We start from the raw sequence: 13,544 nt of genomic DNA on the forward strand, positions 1-13,544 counted from the left end.
GCCCTGCCAACAGTCATTAAGAATGCAAATCCCTTGACTCCTTCAAAACCGGTCTCAAAGGGCACCTACGGACGGCTGCAATTCGAAACTGGCCCCCGTAAAATCGGAATCCCCCACCCCTTTTTCCACTCACTGTATATGTTTCTTTTCCCTTTTTACCTCCTTTATGATGAATTCCTGTTCTGTTCTTTGGCTATATAGAAGTGTCTATTTGTACGTCTCTAAATGTTTTGATGAATTGAACAAGGTGGACCCTCTTGTAAACAAGTGTAATGCTTTATTGGGTCGTCCACTCACAGTTAACAGTCTTTGTATTGAGTTGTGCTTGAAATGTACTGTAATTCTGCAAACTGTTAATAAATATTTCAATCAAAATCAATCAATCAAAACTCACTCACTCACTCACTGCCTCACTGCCTCACACACACACACACACACACGCACACACACACACACACACACACACACACACACACACACACACACACACACACACATGCAGGCCATGCAGCCTTTCCCCCTAATCCAAATTGCATTGATCATTATGATCATTTATTGATCATTATGATCACAGATAAATGTACAGAGGTTGTTGCATTAAAGGTTGCCTTCTGTCAAGTGTCCATTCCATTGACATTGCATTAGTGTGGTGGACAGGAGTTCACGTCACAAAGTCACATGCATTATTTTGACTAGAGAGAGATTACGGGCACGTTCGGAAATACCGCACCGGAGCGCACTCGCCTATTAGTTTGCATTGCAGTGTGCTCAGTGCGCTATTTCCGAACGCGCCCTACATTGAAGTGAGTGGGTGGGGTGCATAGAGGGGTGGGGTGTCGGGAAACTACCTGTTGATATTTTTTTTGCCCAAGCCTACAGCGCAGCACAGCGCTCTTTGCTCACATGACAAGCATACCCAGGATCCTGTGGGCTACGTCGGAAACGAAACTGTCAGTAGGGGAGTAGAGGATGCGACGGTAGCCTGGTAGTGGTGGTAGGTGATGGTAAGTCGAATTTTGAAGTTATATAATTATCTACAGTGCTAACCAACCATATTCAGTGCTTCTGGCGAATGTGGCGATACACACCATTCATTGCTGAGTACTTAGACTATGATCGCGGAATGCCATTGCTCGAATACTCTTGTGTTCGTTCGTGTGTGAAGTTGTTCTGCGAACGAAAGTACACTATTTTATTAAACACAATGTACTATGAAGGCATGCATATCCTGCCAAGAAAAGCGTTGCCACACATACAATAGCATTACTGTAAATTAACATTACGAGGCGATGAAATGAAAGCTGATATCGCAGCGCAGTCAGTTGTCGCTAACGTCATCATGTGGGCCTATCAGCTGTTTGGGTCGATTGGGGTTGTTAAAGGGGTTGTACACTACAGATCTGATGTCTGTTACATTACGTAACTGAAAACCGAACTACTAAATGCCGCTGATACCAAAATATGAGAGAGGAGAGCGTGACTTCCATGAATAAGGTAAAAAAATGTCGCCTTATGTTGCTGCGCAAGCTTGTTTAATTTGGCTTTGGTGGGAAGTTTCCTTTCTTTTCTTTCTTAATAGTTGCCCTAAAACTAAAGTCTTCATCTCACGACACGGTAACTTGTTTAAATGGGAAACATACAAGCTTTATGGTCGTGTATTTTAATCTACATTTAGATCTTTTGGTTAGTTTTTTACTTTATGTAAAGAGAGGATACCGGTACCGGTACCCACAACTAAGCCACATCTCTACTCTTCATCTCTCATATGACAGGCAACACAGGTCTGCGCATCCCCGCACTCCCCGGTTTTGTTGACACTTGATGACAGATCTGCATTCTGCAGCACTTTGACCACATGATGCAGCCCTACGCCCGCAACAGATACATGTTGACGCAGCAGTGATTATTACTAGCCTCTTTTAAATAGCATAGCTGTAGTTGTACAGAAAGGTATACAGTTATAGTATAGAAAAGTGCTCTGCAATGTTCAATATAAAGTTTGCTGAAAGTCACGCACTGTCTTGGGAATCCATTACTTTTTGGCAGTGAGACACTGATGAAACTGTTGATATGTGGCGACCTAATAGGCTCCACGTAGGCTTCCTGAGTCTGACTATCCAGGAAACTTCAACCTTTGAACAGAACTAACAGATAGATAAGAAGATATCAAAGAAAAATAAGGCTAGTAGCAGGTGATGTCATGGGGCCTGTCTGATTGAGCTGATTGTTTGGAATGTGGAATGTGTATCCCTGTCTAATGCCTTATAATTCTCCCCAGTTGTATTGTTATGTTGTATTGTTTGTACTGTTTGTCTTGTTTTTGTTTATTTTTATTTTTTTTGCTTGTGCTGTGCTGGATTTTTTTACCTGAATTGTCCATTGTACCATTTCTTCTTCTTCTAATTCTTCTAAAAAAAAAAGTTCCAGTTCCTCAGCTATGGATTTCAAGGTAGTGTTTGAAACCTTGGACAGCGTGTGTGACCAAACCATCGCTACCCTTTATGGGCCTGATGACTTGCTGTACAGCAATGTTACAAAGAGGTTGGTGGCATCTATGAGACAGATCCAGGAGCATGGTCGCGCTCTGGAACCAGTGGTTGCCGGTTTCACAACAGTCTATCACCACTATGACTTTGATGCACAAACACCAGGGAATGGCTACCGCACTTTGGTCAAGGTATAAGTATATGCACTAGATGCAATGTTCTCTCTCTCTGCTTGACTGGTTGTTTGAGATGATGTTCTCAAACTGTGTAACTTTAATCCTTTATCTGTCACTCTCTGTCTATCGTCAACAGGTTTTGCTCTCTTGCCTAATGCACATCATCAACAAAGGCCGCTACATCACTTCCAACTGTCATGGTGCGTTCTTCAGGGCGGAGCACAACGCAGCCGAGATGGAAGCCTACTGCAAAGCTCTATGCCAGCTGCGGGCCCTCCTCTACCTCGCCCAGCGCTTGCTCAATGACAATGAACGTGGCCAGCTGTACACCCTGCAAGATGGAGCACTGAGCCAGCGCTTTGTACAGGAGTACACCTCAATGCACAAGGCCTGTTTCTATGGCCGCTGTTTGGGCTTTCAGGTGAGATGTCACCAGATCATGTAATTTATTATGGAAACTCCCTAAGTGCACTTGCTGAGCATGGTGGATGAGCCCTTAACCATTGAGGTACCCCATGATGTAGTAGCCTCTAGTGCCACCCTCAGGACAAAATCGTAAAGATATCTGAATCTTTTGGTGACCCCATGGACGCTCCTCTGTATGCCCCCCCCCCCCCCCCCCCCCCCCTCCTTTTCAGTGAGAAGTCATATATGAGGTTCATTCACTAGGCTATTATTAAATATTGAGGATCAAGTCTATAAAAGTGTTGACTGAAGATTAAAGTTAATAATTAATAATGGTTAATAGTTAATCATTTTAAAACTGAACTGAACTGAAAAACAATGAACTAAATTAATATCTTTTCATTTCTCTTGACAGTTCACTCCCACTCTTCGTCCATTTCTCCAGACTGTCGTCATAAGCATGGTCGCATATGGAGAGTCTTATGGAAAACAGAAATCTGGGCTAGGTACAGTAAGTCTTTCCACTTTCCAGACAGGAGAGACATTATGTTTTTGTGTCCATGGGACCAAAATCGTAGTTCCTCTCGATGAGGATAGGCTGAAGTCCAAAGAGCATCGGTCTAGTTCTATCAATATTGTGATAAGAGACTAGATATTGTTTGAGAGTTTGGATATCATAATATCGTGATATAAGTTTTGACCTTTTCAGGCCCTACCCCCCACTGATTGATTACTTCTTATTCTGTTTGCGTAAGCATTTCTGAATAAATCTAAATGTTCATTCTGTCTGCTAAATGCTTAAATTGTAAATTATAATTCTATGTTTCTGTCATACCGCTTAGGCCGGCTTTAGACTGCAGTCACATAAAGTCAAATCCGATTCAAATACGATTTTTTTCTCAAATCCGATCTTTTGGCCCGGTCATTCACACTACCGTTTGCAAGTGACCAGATCCGATCTGTGCATTCAGACTGATTTTAACAACTCAACGCAAAGCCGCCCTGCATCACATATCTGCTTTGGTTACCGTGGTAACCAACAACAATCTAACAAAAAAGTTAGGAGCGCACACAGTAGGGAGGTGCTGACCACGGGAGACAAACTTTAAAATAGAAAGGAGAGGTCGCACAGCTCATATAGTCCCGATGCCAAAAATATTTTTTATTATACAATACATTGAGAAACAAGTAGGCTATAACTGCCGTAGCAGACAACACGCAGCACTCCAGGTTAAAACAAAATCCTTCTAGGTTCAAGGCTCGACATATAAGAAAATAAGAAAATGCCAGCACTCATTGTATGTCCTTTGCATGATTTTATTTACCTCTGACGAGAGTCATTATACAATACATTAAAAAGTATTTTTGGCATAGGGACTACGAGCTCTCCTTTCTATTTAACTATCTGACATTGCAGATAGGACCGCGTGTAGCCGTTCTCCTCATATCCTCATAAACGGCCTTGTTTCTGTACATTTATAGAAGTTTAGAATATTGTACGGAATAACGGAGGCATCCTCCAGTCAGTGTCTCCTCCCCAAGTGACATGTCAGCCAGGATCGAGGAGCGCATTGTCATTTCACATCCTACCCGGTTTGCATTTAACCGCACCCCCCCTTCGGAATTCCAATAACTTCTTCATATCGCGTCAAATAAGAACTGTGTTCCAAAAATAAACCAATGATCACAGCGGTTTGACTCAAATGGATATAAAGAATCAACTGACTGAGAGAAAACTCTAATGTTACTGCCGCCGAATTATTAACATTTTCGCTAGAAAGAGACTGTATCAAATATGAGTGATTGACTGTTGTAACGATACAGAGACACCTCCCCGACATAACGTTTTGACAGTTTATTTATTTTTGGACCACAATGCTTATATGAGACGATTTAAAATTAAACTTTTTCGACCCTGGACCAAGGGATGAGCGAGTGACGTCAGGACTTTGGTACAGATTTCACCGTCTGACCGCTCCGCTGTAGTGCTTACATAATGAAGTGACATTATTCCTATAAAACAAACGTGTGTTGCAATATTGTTTTCCTCTCTTTTCTGTCCTCGCTTGTTTTCTTTTGCTCTCGTTTGGTTGTTTTTCTCTCTCTCTTGTTTGTTTACTTAAATAAAAATACTCGCGCTCTGTAATGACGTCATGTTAGTAGCGCTCGGGTCGCGCTGTGGGTGACGTTTGGACAGCTTGATATGTGACTCAGGTCACTTCATGTGGTCGTTGCATTCAGACTGAGACAGATCTTCTCAGATCGGATTTAAATCGGATTTGAAACCACCTCTGGATGTGACTCAAGTCACATTTAAAAAAATCATATTCCATGTGACCTGTCTGCATTTAGACTTATTTAAGCAAATCGGATTTCTATCTTGAAGTGACACAGATCTGATTCAGGCTAGATTTGGCTGCCAGTGTAAAGCAGGCCTTAGATGTTCTGCTCTTTCAGAGGTGTCTGGAGTATATCATTGAGTTTTCTTTTCTGCTGTGCTTTAGCTTCTCTGCTGTCAAAGTGTGTTATGATTGGTTTTGTTCTGCTCTGTTCAAGGCATGGCAGCTCTCTCACTCCTCACATCAGGGAAGTATGTCCTTGACCCAGAGCAGAGGGGTTTAGAGTTTGAGCGCATAACCCAGAATCTGGACATGCAGTTCTGGAAGACCTTCTGGAACCTCACAGAATCTGGCCTAATATCGGTAGGTGAGGCTAAGAGACATACCCCATCTTTTCATTTACTTGTGATTTGTTGAAAACTGAGAATAAAAGTCTGTTAGTCTGTTAGTCTGTTTTGGTTAAAGAGGTTTGTGGCATATATGACTTAAAAGAAAAATGGACGCCATGTGACCATTATTGGAGGAATGTCTGCAAAACATTTAATGTTAATAATATTAAATGTTCTTTAATAAATGATTAAGTTATTAAATATTATATTATGTTTTCCTTCCTGACAACACCAACAAGAAGTAAAGATTCATGGTGGTTCAGATTCAGAATAAACAATTTTTTTAATGATCAGGAAGGTAGACCTAATAATGTCACAGTTACCGGTATGCCTTTGTTGCTACTAATCCAGTGTGGTGGCTTATTCCTGTAACCATTTCTGATCACTGTCAAGTGTCAAATGACAGGCCTCAAATGTCTTCATGCTTTTTCACTACCCTGCCGCCCAACACCCAGTCAAGCACCAACACGTACACACGTTTTCTCCATCTGGTTGGTCTTCCCACAGGGCTTCAACAGAATAGCATCTAACACGGTGCAGGTGAACTTGACAATCACGGTGCCTCCTGTGCCTCTACGTCTCCCCCTGGCCTCAGACCCCAGTCTGTCCACTACTGTATCTCCTCCTCTTGCCCACTCGGGCCCTGGGCCGGTCCACATGCGCCTGATCTCCTTCGACCTCAGGGAAGGACAGGTGAGCACCAATTATGTTTACAGATTGCTGTATGTGCAGGGATGTGGTCAGGAACTTGAAAACAAGGTTTAACAACAAGGGCATGTTCACATTGTCCTCCCTTTTTTATGTCTGCTTTTAGGTAGGTACAGTATGATAGGTTATTGCTGTAGTGTAGTGGATATGATTTGTTTGATTGTTTCGACACTTCAAATGGAAATTCGCTAGTAGCTAAAGCTGGTACAAAGCATCTTTTCTCTTTGCTTGAGATTAATGTATACTGTACAAGATCCCTGATACAAATAAACTCTAAATTGTGTGAGAAATGTTATGGAAACAAAATTCAAAAAGCGCTTGAGACAGTGCTTTTTCTTCATAAATGGCAGACAGTGTGAACACACCCTACAGTAGGCAGGAAAAGTGTTTAGAACTGTTATTGTACTGTACTTTTATCTCTTCTGTAGTTATGAAAGACCTCCAAAAAACATCTTGAATCATAAATGCTATGACCAACACCAACGTCTTTCTCCATTTATTTCATTATTTCAGTTATACATTTCTTTACTTTTAGGACAGCGAGGAGATATTGGCACTCTCACGCACCGAGCCTCCACCCATCTCCATATCCCTGGTCCATAGACCCCAGAGACTGCCTCCGTCTCCCTGGCTGCTCGTTCACTTCCATGGAGGGGGATTTGTGGCCCAGACCTCAAAATCCCATGAGGTCTGCTATGCATTATCCCATAAAACATGCATGAATATTGTGTTCACAGTAATTTAATCTTCCACAGCTGTAACTACATTAATGCTAATGGATTTACGTTGTTTAGCACATTTCAAAAGAGACAAAGTGCATCACAGTCTGGAGAGGAAAGTGATGTACAAGGAATAAAACTGCATCTAGCAATGAAGGACAAGTGTGTGTATATATATATATATATATATATATATATATATATATACACACACACACACACACACACACATACAATTACACAAGTAGCTGAATTACTGTAGCTGCTTTATAAATGTTGTGTGCATGGCTGCAAGCATAATGATTTCTCAACAACATTTTATTAGAACACATTTTTTTTAGAATGATGAACAATCAAAGGATACTGCACAAAAATTGGCACTTAAATTAAGAATAATCCTTCATAGCGTTGAATGGCACAGCTGACTGCCAATACATCAAAATATTGGCTACTCACAGGTTCTGGCGACATACTGTACCTAACATGTTATTCAGGGGAGGGTGTGTCTGGTTCATTAAGCTTTGCAGAGATATACAGTCTCCTCAGAGGTTTTTAATTCAAGTGGTACCATGAATTGCATGTACACCAATAGTAAGCAGATATGTTTTACTACCTGTACATAAGATAAACAACAATAAACAATTAAACCCAACCTTGAACCTTGATATATCCATCTATGTAACTAATGTCATATTTTAACCTGCATGCAACGTGACCTCGCAGTCACGGTGGTGGATAGCTGTTGTGAAGTCTTTGTTGGCTGCCCGCCGCATCATCAACTATATATTGCTCCTTTGATTCCTGTCTCACCTGATGTTTTCTTCTATTCCTCATCCCTCCTGTTATGTCTCAGAATTACCTGAGAACTTGGTCTAAGGATCTGGGTATGCCCATCCTGTCAGTGGACTACTCTCTGTCACCAGAGGCCCCATTCCCCAGAGCCCTGGAGGAATGCATGTACGCCTACTGCTGGGCGCTGAAGAACTGCCATCTCCTGGGTCAGTGATATTGCTACTGTGAAGGAGCCACTAGCTGTGTGTGTGTGTGTGTGTGTGTGTGTGTGTGTGTGTGTGTGTGTGTGTGTGTGTGTGTGTGTGTGTGTGTGTGTGTGTGTGTGTGTGTGTGTGTGTGTGTGTGTGTGTGTGTGTGTGTGTGTGTGTGTGTGTGTGTGTGTGTGTGTGTGTGTGTGTGTGTGTGTGTGTGTGTGTGTGTGTGTGTGTGTGTGTGTGTGTGTGGGGGGCTGGCTGGTGTGTGTGTGGCCCAATTGCCTCCCTTGAGCCCTGAACCCTCATTGACTTTAGTGACGTCAGCTGTAAGTGCTTGAGGGTGAGAGGTTGCAAGGGCTCCAAATTGTTGTGAAAGGAATGGGACAGCACTTTGAAGATGAGTCCGCCATTACTTCACTTGATAAAAACTGTCCTTATTCACAGCCAGTGCCTACATGACATGTCTATTTTAGTATTTAAGCTGATCATTTTATTATTAGTTTCATAAATACACTTTCCTGTGTGATAGGGGTTGTAATATTCATATATAATAATATTCATTATACATTGCATTTCCATATTATTTTACTTTGCTCATTAGTCTTTTGTCATCATATTTCCCTTATTATTATTGTTATTAAAGGGGCATTCCACTCATTTTCAACATTTTACTATGTCATTAATATACCTTAGAGCTGTTGTGTGGAAATAATAAAAACGTCCCCCCATTCTGTGTTTGCTAGAACTAGAGGTCTGAAAAAAATCATTAACATGGTGAAACACATCTTGATGATGTCATCAAGATGTGTTTCACCATGTTAATGATTTTTTCCATAATTACAGTTCTAGGAAACACAGAATGGGGGGACTTTTTTATTATTTCCACACAACAGCTCTAAGGTATATTAATGACATAGTAAAATGTTGAAAATGGGTGGTTTACCCCTTTAAATATATAGCCTATCCTTCCATTCCGTCTCCCTTTGAGAACAGTGAGAAAGCACTATTGTGTTCTAACCACGATACATAACTAATTTGCATACTTAAATGATTGACGTTCGGAGGATCCCCCTCATTCCCCTGGTAACGCTATGAACTGTGGGCAATTTCTTTGCCAAAGTCAGCTAAAGTCAGCATCGATGCTGACTTTGGCAAAGGGCACATAAAGGGGCGGGGCTGAGCCCTCACTGACTTACCGATTTCAAATGGGACATCCCTCAAGCCCTCGCAGACTTCACATGAACGCGCAGCTAAGTCAGTAAGGGCTCATTGAGTCAGCAAGGGAGTGGATTGGGATTGGGCCTGTGTGTGTCAACATTGCGGAGATGTACAGGATGATTATCAATGGCCAATGCTCTTTGATTTTTCTAGTTTTTGTGTTTTCTAGCTGGTTTGCCAACTGGTTCCTAGTCATTTGTAAAGGGGATTTACTGGTTTCCTACTTTCATGTTGATTTGTCCCTGAAGTCCACACCCACAACACCAGAGGGAGTGCAACGAACCATGTACAACCCAGATTCGGCATAAACAAGGGACTAAATTCTTTTCGCTCCTATGCCACCAAAATGTGGAACGCCCTACCAACTGTCATTAAGACATGCGAATCCCTTGACTCTTTCAAAACCGCTCTCAAAGGGCACCTACGGACGGCTGCAATTCGAAACTGGCCCCTGTAAAATCGGAATCCCTCAAACACGAACGCAAGGACAACACAAGAGACGGTCGCGGCCACACAGCCAACTCAAGGTATGGCCACTGAGCCAACTTGGGGACCCAACGCAGCTCCTCCAAGAAAAAAAACAACAAATTAACGGAGCTGAACGTGAATCCCCCCCACCGCCCACCCCTTTTTTTCCCCCTCACTGTATATGTTTCTTTTCCCTTTTTACCTCCTTTATGATGAATTCCTGTTCTGTCTATAGAAGTGTCTATTTGTACGTCTCTAAATGTTTTGATGATTTGAACATGGTGGACCCTATTGGAAACAAGTGTAATGCTTAATTGGGTCGTCCACTCACAGTTAACAGCCTTTGTATTGAGTTTGTGCTTGAAATGTACTGTAATTCTGCAAACTGTTAATAAATTCTTCAATCAATCAATCATGTGCTTGGGAGCACTGTCCAACAGGTATGTTAACACAGAGAGATCTGTCTATGTTCCCTAGGCTCCACTGCACAGCGAGTCTGTCTGGCAGGGGACAGTGCCGGGGGGAACCTCTGCATCACTGTGTCCATGAAGGCTATAGCCAGCGGTGTACGAGTCCCTGATGGAATCATGGCTGCCTACCCTGCTACCTTACTCACCACTGATGCCTCGCCTTCCCGCCTGTTGACGTTAATTGACCCACTGTTGCCTCTCGGTGTTTTAGCAAAGTGCCTCAATGCTTACACAGGTATGTGAACAGAGATTTTGTTTTCTACAACAGGTAATTTCGAACAATCTGAGTTGTCGAAGGCTTATTCAAACCACTGCTACTATTGATAATGTATTTAAGGTATTTGCACATAGCCTGCGTTTTTTCGCAGTGTTTTGCGGATCCGAAATCCGCAAAACATCACGCAAAACATCCTTGCACACTGAGTGCGATGCGTATTATTTATATGATTTATATGAGAGTGGAGCAGCAGCAGTGAGGATGATCCTGTTCTGTTCTTGTTTTGTTGCACCAATATCCCCAACCCAAAATCCCTAACAGTTGAAAAAATATTGTGAGTCAAGTAACCCTTTCCACCCATCCCCGAAATCCCCACCCAACATCATCTCCCTCTCCCAGGTACGGAATGTCAGACGGTGAAGCCCACGTTATGCGTGAACACCCTGAGTGCCCTGAGCAGCGACACGGTCGTGCTGTTGGAGTCAGCCTCCAACTGGATTCAGTCCTTCATTGACCCCAACAGAACTACAGGGGGATGGGGGTCATCCTCATCATCATCAATGCCCAGGAGGTCACCAGACAATGACGCCCACCGGAGGTCCACAAGATCTCCCCACACATCCTTGACAAACTCAGCAGTCCACTGGGATTACCCAGAAAACTTTGAGCCCCTTCGCTCTGAAATTCTGGCTTTTGTTAATCCTGTTGCCTGCCCCATTGTGAAGAATCCATTTGTGTCACCCCTGCTGGCTCCTGATAACCTTCTAAGAGGCCTGCCACCTATTCACATAGTGGTGAGAGAGGGAAGGGGGCTGAGGAAAATCACTGCTATGGCAGATTATGTTTATTTATCTGTCATACATGATCACTCTAGGTCTAGGGAAACGGGATGATTTATTGATTGCATTGTCTATGAAATATTGAGACTGAGCCTAGCATTGTTCAACATTGATTATTATTTGTTATTTTATATTATAATGTGAGAGTCTAATAGTATCTAGTTCAAAGCCATGAGCCATGGCTTTGAATAGGCTTAAGAAATGTTGCCATTGTTACTTTTGCACTTGTCTAGGCCAGAGCGTGTATTTACAAATCTTATTTTTGTAAGCTGTCAAATGCTCTGGCAAACAGAAACAGATTGGTCTTTTGTAGTAAAAATTTCATGAGGTGTGTAATTGATAGAAAATAATAATAACTGAACTACTCCTTAAAGGGGCATTCCACTCATTTTCAACATTTTACTATTTCATTAATATACCTTAGAGCTGTTGTGTGGAAATAATAAAAAAAAGTCCCCCCCATTCTGTGTTTTCTAGAACTGGAGATCTGAAAAAAATCATTAACATGGTGAAACACATCTTGATGACATCATCAAGATGTGTTTCACCATGTTAATGATCTTTTGCATACTTACAGTTCTAGGAAACACAGAATAGGGGGGACTTTTTATTATTTCCACACAACAGCTCTAGGGTATATTAATGACATAGTAAAATGTTGAAAATGAGTGGAATGCCCCTTTAAGTACCTGTAACATGTTGTCATAATATTTTGCCTGTGTCTGTAAGGCGTGTCTGTAAGGCGTGTATTTATGGCAGCTAACTTTCTCATGACGTGTTATTTACTCACTTTGATAACACAGGCCTCGGCACTCGATGCGTTGCTGGATGACTCTGTGATGTTTGCCAAGAAGCTGCGCGATATGGGCCAGCCTGTGACCTTGACAGTGCTAGAGGACCTCCCACATGGCTTCCTCAGCCTATCATCGCTTGCCAAGGAGACAGAGGAGGCTTCAAATACCTGTCTAGAGCGAATAAGACAGGTCTTTCAGAAACGGGACTCTCCCCCCTTTCTCCACAATTAACTAAAAATAGAAAGGACTAATCTGAAGACCAGTTCATCGGGTTTAGGTATAGTTTTTCTGAGGTTAAGGTTAGGGATGGGCATATTGGGGGTGTCCCTGGGTGAAACCCTCAGAAAAAAAGGGAGTTTTTAAATTAAAAAAAGCCATGAAAACAAAGTTCTAAATTTATGCAAATAAATATTTCAAATCAGGGAAGTACTGAAGGCAATAACTGCAACAAAGCATGAAGCTTAAGAAAATGGCTTATAAGTAAATGTATTATAAGGGAAATCATTTCTATGCATACTGAATTTGTGAGAGAATGGTGGACTATTTGCCTACTATTCATCAAATGATTCAAATTTACTACTGCAGAAACATCACAGTTTAAGGGCCCCAGACGGAGGTCTCCGTCACTGAATAAAATAGAAAATATTACATTAAGGTGTTTTATAGGTAGATAAATATTTTTTAAATGTTACTGTGTTTACTATCTGTCTGAAACTACGGTCTGAAAGACGGAAGAGACGACGCACAAGAACCAGCCTTTTTGCATTAACTGATAATTGAGTTGTTGGAGCAGCTGTGCCTTGACTGCATCTGTACTGTATGGCTTTGTGGATAATGAAAACCTTGTCTCACGTTGCCTGTAATATTACCAAAGTGACTTGTCAATCTATAAATGGACCTTCACATATTTGTGGAAATATTTAAATTGAAGTATTAAATCTAGAATTTAAACATTCCATATATTTTTGTTTTGAGCTCATCTTTTATAGTACTAATTATAAGGTTTGTACTAAATATTGCCAATTTATCCCACACATGTTTATAATGAACCAAAGAAATATATAATATTTTGTTTGGGGACACCGTATACACTCTAAAAAAATGGCATATAATGGTGGATTGAGAAAAGAGGGAAGTAGAAATTAACATATTGCAATAAACAGTACTGACATTACGGGACTGTCAAGATGGAGAAGTCCGAAAGGCTAATCTGGCCATTCTCTCTTATAGAAAACGTATTGGACCGCCTCTGGTGGTTACTGCCGGACCCTTGTGACACCTACGTTTTCATTTAGAACAGAAATGGCATTGTGCTAGAATGAACACCAGG

At 41.7% G+C, this 13,544-nt stretch overlaps 1 protein-coding gene across 3 annotated transcripts; it reads left to right on the forward strand.

The window, feature by feature from the left end:
* Positions 1 to 853: 853 nt before the first annotated feature.
* On the forward strand, positions 854 to 13,289 carry lipea (lipase, hormone-sensitive a). 3 transcript variants are annotated; one of them, XM_079523242.1, is made up of 11 exons: positions 854 to 1,004; positions 2,422 to 2,677; positions 2,799 to 3,083; positions 3,483 to 3,573; positions 5,624 to 5,769; positions 6,303 to 6,488; positions 7,039 to 7,191; positions 8,076 to 8,220; positions 10,372 to 10,599; positions 10,981 to 11,375; positions 12,224 to 13,289. In XM_079523242.1, exons 2-11 carry the CDS (start codon positions 2,438 to 2,440, stop codon positions 12,443 to 12,445), a joined length of 2,091 nt encoding a protein of 696 aa, XP_079379368.1. In that variant the 5' UTR covers positions 854 to 1,004; positions 2,422 to 2,437; the 3' UTR covers positions 12,446 to 13,289. The 3 variants fall into 3 exon arrangements, with proteins under 3 accessions (XP_079379368.1, XP_079379369.1, XP_079379370.1); XM_079523243.1 differs by lacking the exon at positions 854 to 1,004 and adding an exon at positions 1,330 to 1,494; XM_079523244.1 differs by lacking the exon at positions 854 to 1,004 and adding an exon at positions 2,041 to 2,192.
* Positions 13,290 to 13,544: the final 255 nt, after the last annotated feature.

The sequence above is a fragment of the Electrona antarctica genome (assembly GCF_951216825.1).
Source record: "Electrona antarctica genome assembly, chromosome: 15".
Taxonomy (NCBI): domain Eukaryota; kingdom Metazoa; phylum Chordata; class Actinopteri; order Myctophiformes; family Myctophidae; genus Electrona; species Electrona antarctica.